The sequence below is a fragment of the Odocoileus virginianus genome, chromosome 18 (assembly GCF_023699985.2).
Source record: "Odocoileus virginianus isolate 20LAN1187 ecotype Illinois chromosome 18, Ovbor_1.2, whole genome shotgun sequence".
Lineage (NCBI taxonomy): Eukaryota > Metazoa > Chordata > Mammalia > Artiodactyla > Cervidae > Odocoileus > Odocoileus virginianus.
The window spans coordinates 45,700,061-45,712,489 of NC_069691.1; the positions used below are offsets into that span (position 1 = coordinate 45,700,061).

At 43.1% G+C, this 12,429-nt stretch overlaps 1 protein-coding gene across 2 annotated transcripts in view; it reads right to left on the reverse strand.

Moving 5' to 3' along the window:
• KIF13B (kinesin family member 13B) overlaps window positions 1-12,429 on the reverse strand; it is a 203,025-nt gene that overhangs the window by 43,334 nt on the left and 147,262 nt on the right. For both annotated transcript variants that reach the window (XM_070480651.1, XM_070480650.1), the window contains exons 33-35: window positions 7,694-7,846; window positions 6,379-6,456; window positions 4,646-4,699 (exon numbers count right to left, since the gene is read on the reverse strand). In XM_070480651.1, the coding sequence (XP_070336752.1) occupies window positions 4,646-4,699; window positions 6,379-6,456; window positions 7,694-7,846 (285 nt within the window). The remainder of the gene's footprint in view (window positions 1-4,645; window positions 4,700-6,378; window positions 6,457-7,693; window positions 7,847-12,429) is intronic.

Sequence of the window (12,429 nt, forward strand, 5' to 3'; positions counted from 1 at the left end):
AACTCAATTTCATTGTGTATTAAGTACTTCCATGCAAGGAAGCCAAGATGGAACCACTGAGCTACGTTCTGTGGTGCTGAAGGAAGGCCCAAGGCACTTCCGCTCTTTCTTTGCTCCTCTCCGCCTGCATCCCATGCTTGAGAAAAGGATGTCTTACAAATTCTCAAACATTTACTGTAGCATCGGCTTCATTAATGAATTAACTCTACCCCCTCACATCCCAGAGCCTCCTACATTCCATCAGATGCCTTCATTCCTGGCATCTTCTGACAGATATTTTCACAGTCCCAGGGAACAAGGAACTGTATATCCTGACTTCCAAAGTTATTTTTACAAAAGGGTAAGAGCCAAAAAAACTAGTACAGTGTCATAAAAACTACATTTAAAAATGCATTCACATTCTCAAGGTAAAAGCAAGCATGTTTTCAATAGTAGGATGATACATGTATCCCACTCATTAAGAAAAACCTAATGGATTAATTACCTCTCCTTGAATCTCTGAAAACTGAAGCATGCAGGAAGTCCCCAAAAGAAAAGAAAACTACATGAGTCTCTGAGGTTTTCCAAAACAATGTCTTCAGTAATCTCTCCTTGAGGATTTTGTGTGAAAATTATTATAGATAAAGCAACTGGAGAGTTTCTCAAACCACTACCTATAGGAGAATAAAATCTACCTACCATAAAGGGTAGAGAGTAACATTTTTTCATTTTAATTCTTTCAATAGGTAATTTGTCCCCATGGTCCGAAAACCAAGTAATATAAAAAGGCACACCATGAGAAGCCTCCTGCTTTGGGTCCCCACATGCTCTCAGCCTCTCCGCAGACAGTAAGTAGTGGTATCTGTTTATAAAACAGCCTTACGGGGTTTCCTGCATGTATGTGTACATCTACAAACAGCCACACACACTCTTGTCTTGTGCTCCCCGCTCCAGCACAAACAGCAACATACTGTGCTGCATTGCATTTTCAATCACTAAGTGTATCCTGCTCATCTTTCCATATTAGTACCTGGAGGGGTTCCTAATAATTTTTATAGCTGCATAGTATCCCATTTATTTGTGTGTGTGTGTGTGTGTGTGTATGGACACAGATAAAACATATTTAACCAGGTCAAACCAACAGACATTTAACTTGTTTCCAATCTTCTGCCATTATAAACAACATGGCAATGGCCCTCATATACATGTCATTTCTTACCTCTATAAGCACTACTGCTGTATAAAGGGGTTTTAATAGGATCTAAATGATTCTTACCATCAACTAGTTTAAACACTACCCCATCCTGAGGAATTCTATTACAGGCAGCATTGTAACAATTCTGAATTCAAGGCAATGCCATAGTGGATGCAGTTTACCACTGCTTCATTTAAAAGGCCGAAGAGAGGACTCTTCTGTTCCTTGCTGCTACTAGTGGAGGGAAATATTTCTTTACCCTCTAGGAAGAAAACACAATTTTAAGAATATTTATTCTCTCTAAAAATCTTTTTAAGACGCTCTGCTTTAGATGATAAAACTAGTGAGAGCCCCTCATCCGCAAATGGGGAAGCCACTCTGTGCTCCCTGCTGAAGTGAGCCTGGAATCAAACCCTCTCCGCCGAGTGTTTTATGGCTTTTGGCTTTGTTTCCTAACATCAGTTGTGGTCCTTTGTCACTTGAATTTCCTTACTCATTCAACAGGTCCATCCACTAAACCTGTCTTAGAGCAGTTTTCCTCTACCTCTCCTCCTACTGACAAGCAAAGGGTCTCTGATTTAGATACTTGGACATTCATATAACCTACTGATATGGACACAGCAGGAAGTCAAGGGATCCAGGGTGACAGTGATGAGGTGGATGGAAACCTGGCTGTACCTGTGACTATGCAGGATCCGAGGGGACCAACAGTCTACAGGAAGATGAAGAGATGGCTCCACGGCTGACCTGGGAGCACAGTTAGGAATGGGAAGCTGGCCCTCCTGCTCTCCCTGACAAGACTGCCACTGTCTGTCAGAGGCCAGGGACACTGTCCATGCAGAGGGGTGAGATAGAAGACTCCAAACTGCTGCAGTGGGAGAAAAGGGTCCTTCTCTCTTGGAGATGTCTGATGACAATGAAAACACGTGACACAGAGCAGGCAGAGCCAGCCCTTTGCTGCTGGGACGGCACCAGGATACCAGTCCAACCTGAGAGGGTGGAAATCAGACTTCCCTCATCTGCACTAAGTCTCCTATCCCTGACCCAGGGGCCCCAGGACATCAAGATGACTGAAAAGGGGAAGGTCTTGGTAGAGTAACAAAAAATGTGCAACTTATTTACTCATTTAACACATCCTGCTAGAAATTCCCTGGTGGTCCAGCGGTTAGGACTTCACGCTTTCATTGCAGGAGTGCATGAGTGCTCGGCTGTTTCAGTTACGTCCAACTCTTTGCGACCCCATAGGCTGTAGCTCGCCAGGCTCCTCCGTCCATGGGATTCTCCAGGCAAGAACACTGGCATGGGTTGCCATGACCTGCCCTCCAGGGGTTCTTCCCGACCCAGGGGTTGAACTAGTGTCTCCTGCACAGGTTCTGTCATTGGTTGGGGCACTAAGATTCTGTATACTGCGGCCACAAAAACCGAAAAACAGAACCACCACCAAAAACCCATGTCCTAACTTCTCCCCAACCCTCCACAGAGACTGCCCTGGGAAAGGACCTCAAATAAACTTCACTCTCACACCCAAAATAGTCTCTTCAGTCAGTACAGTCACTGAAGCATCCAGAAGGAGTTCCTCCAGGTTCCCAGCTGCTCTCCCCACCACCTCTCATCTCTGAGGACGCCCGTCTGTCACCCTGGCCGGCTGCTCCCCCTGCACAAGCCCTTAAGCTTCACCGTCACCCCACACAACCTCGCCTCTCTGTCTGAACCTCTTACGGCCAATTCAGGAGACTCGGATGATTCCCTAGCTCCCCAACCTGTGTTCAGCTCAGGCTTCCAGACCCCTGAACTGGCTGACACACCTCCAATCCAAAGTTCAACTAAACCATGTTCTTCCTCAAACCTGCCTCCTCACATTATGTCCCCAGAACCCAGACTGGGGAGAACCCCAGTCTCGCCCTAGCTCCACCTTGATCCTCACGTCCCCAGAGTTCTAGAGGCTCCATTCTCCTGAGCGGGTCCTGACCCTCTTCCCCTCCCCTCCCACTGCCGAGACCTCTCCCCCCACCTGCTCTGTCCACCCTCACTTGTGTGTTGGTAACAGTACACGTTTCTACTATACACATTATTCTATCGTAGTTTTATGGGCCACAGCCAGGAACATAGCGGGGTTGAGGTGGACTGCCTAAAAGTGGCCCAGCTCCCCGACAAGTTCCAAGTACATCACACAGGAACTCCTGAAACAAGGGGCCCTTCTCTGGGCTCTGACCTACACTGCGCCCTCTGCTTGGCCTGGGCTTCCTTCTCCCTCTAGGCTTCCGTTCACACTCTTGCTTCAGTCCCTCCCACTTGGGTAGATCTTACCATCCTTCAGCACTAAGCTTACAGTGGGGGGGTTCCCCTCTTTGCAGCCTTTGGTCCTTGAATAATACCTATAAAAGTGTCCACTTCCTCCTCTGGGTTCCTACCCTACCTAGGCATACTTCTATTATAGCATCTATATTCCTTTATTCTATTTGCAAGTAGATGAGACAATAATTTTCTTTCGAGTAGATATTACTGTTTGTTTTTTTCTTTTTTTCCATTTTAAACATAAACTAGCAAGAGAGAAAAACTGAAAATCTTTTGGCCACTTTTTTCAATGAATTTATGATAGAGGATTTGGGTTAGATGAATTTCAAAACAAAAGTCATTCTTATAAATAAAAAAATAAAAGTTTTTCTTATATTTTCCCTAAAATTATTTATTATATCAATAATGTTATTTATAATCAATAATGACAGTTTTCCAAACACTCTGCTTTGTTTAGGTGATTACAACTATGCTATGCCAGTCACACTTATCAGCGGACCTGTATCAAGGAGTGCTGAACCCTAGCCCACTTTTAGACTCACAGTAGGTGGTCAATGAACTGATGAACTAGAGCATTCTCGTATCCAACCATCCACCTATGACTGTTTTGAGTATGATCCCTTTAAGTAAATGATAATGAATTATCTATGCTTAAAACTCTTAAATTAGGGAAAGCTATATTAACAAGTACATAAATACATCCCAGCTAATAAAATTTGTTCCCTTATTTTTCTTTCTTCTAACATATTATAATATGTTATAATATTATAATTATAATATTATATAATTATATATTATATAATTATTATATTAACTTTTAAACATAATCTTATTTTTCACAAATTTTCAATTACTTCATCAATATTTTAACTATTAAAAATCTGAAATGAAGTTCCTTTTCTGACACAAACAGGAAGAATATATATTTCAACAGGAATAGGAACTTAACTAAATTGTTTAACCCTTAAAAAGCAGAGTAACAATAAAGTTTCAGTGACATTATTTTAACTGGCAGATAAAAAGAAATGAATTCTAAATACATTCCAATAAATTTCACATAGTACTGAAAAGTGGAAGAAATTTTGGCATGCACGACTAGCGTGTGATACTTCAGAGGAGGAAAAGTTGGATGGGAAACAGGTCTAAGACTGACAGAAAATAGTTATAAGCACTTACCTTATTGCTACCTAGACTGGAGGATGGGATAAGATCCTGGCGGCTGCCAGACAACTGAAGAGGAAATGAAGAGAAGAATTAGCCCTTTATGTGCAAAAGCACATACATCCATGATCCTGGAAATACACTCTGAAAACCAAATCAACAGAATGTTAAAGTTGGATGAGAGAGGCTGCAAACTAGACTCATGGCCTTTGGTTCCCTGTTAGGCACAGTTTTTGTGTTTTTAATTGAATTAACATTTTTAACACAGCAGGTTTGAATAAGATCAGATGTCCAGCTTACATAGAGCTAACAGCCAACTGGGCCCAAGTAAAGGACACTTGATTTGTTTATCCGCTTCCATGTAAAGGATACCAGGCTACCAGTTTCCTTGTTGTTACTGTTGTTTAGTTGCAAAGCCGTGTCCGACTCTTGAGACCCCATGGACTGTAGCTACCGGGCTCCTCTGTCCATGGGATTTCCCAGGCGAGATTACTGGAGGGGGCTGCCATATCCTTCTCCAGGGCATCTTCCCGACCCAGGGATGGAACCCAAGTCTCCTGACTGACAGACAGGTCCTTTACTGCTGAGCCACCAAGGAAGCCCACGGGTTCCCTTATCATGCCCTGATCTGATGACTCCTTTCTCTGGGTGCTGCAGTGAATGTCTACACAGAAACAATTTATATTACTTATTTTGTTGCTGTTGTTGTAGATGAGAACAGTTATTTATTCATACTCTTATTCAGTCAACATGTATTGAGCATCTGTATGTTCTCAGTACGTATCAGGTGTTTTTTTTGAAACTTTTTATTTTAAATCATAGGATTCTAAGTACAAAATCTCTGCACAGAGATTTTAGTACATCATTCACTGCATTTTAGTACATCATTTTCTGAAGGAGAAGATGCTGAGTTAAAGGGAGGTTTATTTACTGTCTGAGAATGTTCCCAATCTTTCCATCTGAGACCATCAGTGACATCACTCAGTCGCAGGGAGCCACCTGTGCCCTCCAGCCTGACACCCATCCTGTCCTGCCCCTCACTGGGATCTCTCCAACACCAAGGCTAAGGGTCAGCTGCTCTTTATTTCAACATTTATTCCGTGGTTTTTCTTGGTGTGAAGTTCAGACAACAGTGTACTACTTCTCACATCCACCTCTTTATCAAAAGTAAGGAAAGTAAAGATAAATCACAGGGCTCCAAGCATTCTTTGTGAAGAATTATTTGTAAACTTCATATTCATATAAATTTTATCTATATTTTAAAACACATCAACAAACTTACAACACTGTGACAAAAACAAAACCTAACTGATTTGACTCACTTATGCTCTCTGGATGACCTTTGAGCAACTGAGTTTATAAACATGGTCCAGACCTCTCCTCAACCTGAAAGTAATTAAGTTCAGCCTACAAAATTCAAACAGCTTTCCCCAGGCACTACACTAGCTTTGCATTAGTTCAACACATGCTCACCTAACACAGTCACTGTGCCAGGCACTGGAGGTATGAAGATAAATGAGAAACAAATCCAGAGGGACTTCCACGGATGCTTCCCGTGTACCATTAGGAAGGTCAGAGATGGGGGGCTGCAACGATGCTACGGGGTAGAGAAGTGGGGACTTCAGTCAGTGCAGAGGAGGAAATGACGCCCGAGAGGAGACTCGCAGGGTGGAAAGGAGTTATCCAAGGAAAGAGGAGGAGCGAAAGCAGATCCTGGGCCGAGCACAGGCGGGCTCCTGCGTACTCACTCTGTTCACATTAGGAGAGCTGATACTCCTCCTGCTCAGCTTCCCTTTTCCCGTCAACTGTTCCTTCACGGCAACTTCCTGTGGGTCAGAGAAAACACAGGGGAAAAGCACGCATGAGACACACACATCCAGAGTATCAGTGTCTAAAGCGGGCTTTGAGCTATGGACATATTCCAAGTTCTTTATTTACTGGAGTGGGGTGGCCATGCCACACAGCTTGTGGGATCTTAGTTCCCCGACCAGGGATCAAACCCGTGCCCCCTGTAGCGGATGCACATTGTCCTAACCACTGGACTGCCAGGGAAGTCCCCTAGTTCTTTAAATGACAGCTGTTACTTCATACAACAGAATGACCCAATTACTGTCACGGTGGAATACTCAAAGTTAATTAAACAAGTGACAGGTTAAGTGGTTCATCCCTTTCCTTATCTACTGATGGCTCCCTTGAAGCTGGCCACAAGTGAGTCCCAGGAGAAAGATTATGATAAGCAGACCATTCACTTTTATGTTTCATTAGTATTTTTGTTAAAAAAAAAAAAAAGTTTGGGGCCTTCACTGGTAGTCCACAGTGTCTACGACTCTGTGCTCCCAAAGCAGGGGGTCCAGGTTCGGTCCCTGGTCAGGAAACTGTATCCCACAGGCCACAACTAAGAGCTGGCACAGCCTAAATAAATAATTTTTTAAAAGTTTCAACATAGCCACATAAACTGATGTTTAGAGCTTCCCTGAGCCTTGGGTTTATGACTATTACCTCTCTTTTCCCTCCTGGAGATCCACTCTGAGGCCGTGGAGGCCAAGAAAGGACACACATTCTGCCTCAGGGCTACATTTTTCTTCGGCGACTATCCAGTGTCAAGGAATTTGTAAAATACTTCTTAACCAGCGAGAGTGATATATTTCCTTCCACTACTGGCTCAGTCAGTAAAGAATCCACCTCCACTGCGGCAGACCTGGGTTCGATCCCTGGGTTGGGACGATCCCCTGGAGGAGGGCATGGCAGCCCACTCCAGTGTTCTTGCCTGGAGAATCCCCATGGACAGAGGAGCCTGGTGGGCTACAGTCCATGGGGTCGCAGAGAGTCAGACACGACCACGCACAGCACTACCCAGGCAACTGGCTACCATTTAGGGTCTTGGAAAAAATAACTTCCAAATGTCATTTTTGTATCTTCGAAGACTCACCCGGCAAGTTTAATGTAAATTAACATGCTCCACTTAAGAGGTTTCAGAAGTTTAGACCTAACAACAGTGTGAACTGCGGAAAGTCAAGCCCTGGGTCGAGCTGGCTGGCACCCGCCCTGTCGCCACCGGCTGACCTGGCGGAGGCGGTCTAACGTGAGGAGATTCTCCACCGCCAGCACACTCCTGAGGTACTTCTCGATGTACGCTTCCGAGTCGGCAGACGCCGTGTTTTCCACATCAGCTGCCATCCTTGCTAACGCCTCTCGTTCCTCGACTCCCTGAGCATCCTGGAGGATGGCAAGTATGCGTTAAAATTAAGTACCCTGCAGAAGAAAATGCTTCAGAGGCATCTTGATCTATACGAATTCACAAAGAGTGCCGAACCAACCAATGGGATGTATTCCAAGTTCCACTTTAAAGTCAGCTCTTGGAACTCAAAATGCGTTTTCCCACAGAAATCATGGTATAGGGGGTGGCTTGGGTCACCCGAACGGCTAGTTAAACAGAGCGCATTCTGAAACACCTCACCTGGGGACCTGGGGGACAAGCCGGGAACCCGACCACAGCAGTACTCTAGGGCTGCGTCTCAAGGGGCCAGAGGGAGGACTGGGGAGCTGCGGTGAGAGCGGGACGCATGTGGGACCCAAACCACCCCACAGGGGCAGACAGAGGCATGAAGGGTAACAGTGGGAAGAGCGGCTGGATTCCAGCCCTTTCAGTAAGCAGCCTCCCAGGGACTCCACACTCCACACAGGCCAATCCCCAGCTCTGCAGACAGAGGCCCAAGAGCGGACGCCGACCAAGCAGACCAGCCCCTGGGCGTATTCTCCCGTGCCCAGATCCAGGGACAGAGCTGCTTCAGGCATATCAATGGGATGTTTGCACGTCACAGGAGGGATTTTGTTAATGTAATTAATTAGATCTCTCAAGCTCATAGTGGCTTATAACAAAGCACTCTTCTTGGGAAAAACCAAGTCCTTTACTTGTGAATTTTGTTATAACATCATCAAAACCTGCAAAATACACTGGGCTGGCCAAAAGGTTTGCTTGGGGCTTTACATACCATCATATGGTAAAACCGAACATTTGGTCCAGTCCACTGGTCATAGCAAACACCCTCTTCCAACAAAACAAGAGAAGACTCTACACATGGACTTCACCAGATGGTCAATATTGAAATCAGACTGAGTATATTCTTTGCATCCAAAGATTGGGAAATTCTATATAGTCAGCAAAAATAAGACTGGGAGCTGACTGTGGCTCAGATCATGAAATCCTTATTGCAAAATTCAGGCTTAAATGGAAGTAGGGAAAACCAGACCATTCAGGTATGACCTAAATCAAATCCCTTACAATTATACAGTAGAAGTGACAAATAGATCCAAGGAATTAGATCTGATAGACAGAGTGCCTAAAGAACTATGGACGGAGGTTCATGACACTGTACAGGAGACAGGGATCAAAACCATCCCCAAGAAAAAGAAATGCAAAAAAGCAAAACAGTTGTCTGACAAGGCCTTACAAATAGCTGTGAGGAGAAGAGAAGCGAAAGGCAAAAGAGAAAAGGAAAGATATACCCATTTGAATGCAGAGTTCCAAAGGAGAGCAAGGAGAGATAAGAAAGCCTTCCTCAGTGATCTGTGCAAAGAAATAGAGGAAAACAATAAAATGGGAAAGACTAGAGATCTCTTCAAGAAAATCAGAGATACCAAGGGAACATTTCATGCAAAGATAGGCACAATAAAGGACAGAAACGGTATGGACCTAACAGAAGCAGAAGATATTAAGAAGACATAGCAAGAATACTCAGAAGAACTATACAAAAAAGATCTTCATGACCCAGATAACAACAATGGTGTGATCACTCACCTAGAGCCAGACATCCTGGAATGGGAAGTCAAGTGGGCCTTAGGAAACATCACTATGAACAAAGTTAGTGGAGGTGATGGAATTCCAGTTGAGCTATTCCAAATCCTAAAAGATGATGCTGTGAAAGTGCTGCACTCAATATACCAGCAAATTTGGAAAACTCAGCAGTGGCCATAGGACTGGAAAAGGTCAGTTTTCATTCCAATCTCAAAGAAAGGCAATGCCAAAGAATGTTCAACCTACCCCACAATTGCACTCATCTCACATGCTAGCAAAATAATGCTCAAAATTTTCCAAGCTAGGCTTCAACAGTATGTGAACCAACAACTCCGAGATGTTCAAGCTGGATTTAGAAAAGGCAGAGGAACCAGAGATCAATTGCCAACATCCACTGGATCATCGAAAAAGCAAGGAAGTTCCAGAAAAACATCTATTTCTGCTTTATTGACTACACCAAAGCCTTTGACTGTGTGGATCACAACAAACTGGACAATTCTTAAAGGGATGGGAATACCAGACCACCTGACTGCCTCCTGAGAAATCTGTATGCAGGTCAACAAGCAAAAGTTAGAACTGGACAAAGAACAACAGACTGGTTCCAATTAGGGAAAGGAGTACGTCAAGGCTGTCTATTGTCACCCTGCTTGTTTCACTTATATGCAGAGTACATCATAGGAAAAGCCAGGCTGGATGGAGCACCACTGGAATCAAGATTGCCAGGAGAAACATCAATAACCTCAGATATGCAGATGACACCACCCTTTTGGCAGAAAGCAAAGAAGAACTAAAGAGCCTCTTGACGAAAGTGAAAGAGGAGAATGAAAAACTTGGCTTAAAGTTCAGCATTCAGAAAACTAAGATCATGGCATCTGGTGCCATCACTTCATGCCAAATAGATGGGGAAACAGTGGAAACGGTGCCTGACTTTATTTTTTTGGGCTCCAAAATCACTGCAGATGGTGACTGCAGCCATGAAATTAAAAGACGCTTACTCCTTGGAAGAAAAGCTATGACCAACGTAGACAGCATATTAAAAAGCAGAGACATTACTTTGCCAACAAAGGTCTGTCTAGTCAAAGCTATGGTTTTTCCAGTAATCATGTATGGATGTGAGAGTTGGACTATACAGAAAACTGAGGGCCGAAGAATTGATGCTTTCGAACTGTGGTATTGGAGAAGACTCATTTGAAAGTCCTTTGGACTGCAAGGAAATCAAATAAGTCAATCCTAAAGGAAATCAGCCCTGAGTATTCATTGGAAGGACTGATGCTGAAACTGAAACTCCAATACTTTGGACAACTGATGTGAAGAACTGATTCACTGGAGAAGATCCTGACGCTGGGAAAGACTGAAGACAGGAGAAGGGGACGACAGAGAATGAGATGGTTGGACAGCATCACTGACTCAATGGACATGAGTTTGAGGAAGCTCTGGGAATTGGTGATGGACAGGGAAGCCTGGCGTACTGCAGTTCATGGGGTCGCAAAGAGTCAAACACAACTGAGCGACTCAACTGAACTGAACTGAGTGTATCCAAATGCACTGCATCTTAAGATGCCATGAACTTTAAGAGAAAATCATTTTATATATTACTAAGGAGGAAAAAAAAAAAAAAACTCGGCCAATTAACTTTAAGACAGCATCAATTTTAAAACACAGTCTAAGTTCAGGAGTATTTTTCTTTAAATTAACCTAAGCCTTAGAACAGATAAGATATGGAAAAATTCAGAAGACAGCTTAAGTTCACAAAACTTTTGTCTTCTACAGTAATTCATTTGGGTCTAGGAACCATCCTCATTTTACAGACAAGGAAAAAGGAAGGCCACATAATTAGCAAGAGAGGCAGGACTAGAATTTTGGTCTCCTGACTCCTGATGGGAGTATTCTTTTCACCATTGGACATGGAATACTTGATGGTATCTGATGGGAACCGACATATCTTAGTTTTCTGAGAGAGAAGATACCTGAGTTTTAAAGAAATGTATTTACCCATGTTATCCACATCCCTCTCAAGATATAAAACATTTCCATTACTTCACAAAGTTCAACTCCTTCCCTCCCCTAAGGAAAGATCAGTTCTTTCATCACAGATTAGTTCTTCCTGTTTTAGAAGTTCACAAAAACAGAATGATACCCTTCTGCATCTGGCTGATCACTTAACATAGTGACTCAGAGATTTGGTCATCATGTAGTTCATTACTGTGTACGGCTGAGTACTACTCCACAGTATGGATACACCATAATTTATTTACCCATTCCTTCGCTGATGGATGTCTGGGTTGTTTCCAGCTTTAGGTTGTTTTGAATTAAGCAGCTTTGAATATTCTTACGTAAATCTTTATGGATGTATGTTTTCATTTCTCTTGGGTAAGGGCCTATAAGTGGAATTACTGAGTGATGGGGTATTCTATTTAACTTGATAATAAACTGCCAGTGAATGTATCATTTTATACCCCCATTAGCAATGAAAGCATTCTAGCTGCTATTAACCAAAAAAAAAAAAAAAAAACAGGGAAGAAGAAAAAGAAAGACAAAACCATCTCCTGTTGCTCTCTGGTCTATGACCACTTTTTTTTTGCTACTGAGTCCTCATGGCCTCTGTAACATGAAACATAAAGAACTTTTCCAGGCTTCTTCATGATGAAACACAGCTTTTAAGAAGCTTATTTTGAAATAAAAAACAAATCCTTACACTGTAGGCTTTAAGTCTCATTTTTCCTTTTTATCATTAGGAATTGATAATGTGACCCTAACACCTGCCAACTTAGTCGTTTTGTGAATTATTAACAGGTAGCCCCATCACGTGAGGCTGTCTGTTTATCTTTCCGCTGATTACTGCACGCTCTTGCCATTTGAAAACCATGTTGCCTGAAGAATAAAAGCCCTGGGAAAGAGAAAAAGAAAACAGCAAATGAGAAGGAAGGAGGGGAAGAAAGATGAAGGGAGAAAAGGATGGTTCATTGCAGTTGTGTTTCTCAACTGCATTCAAACTATTTATAGA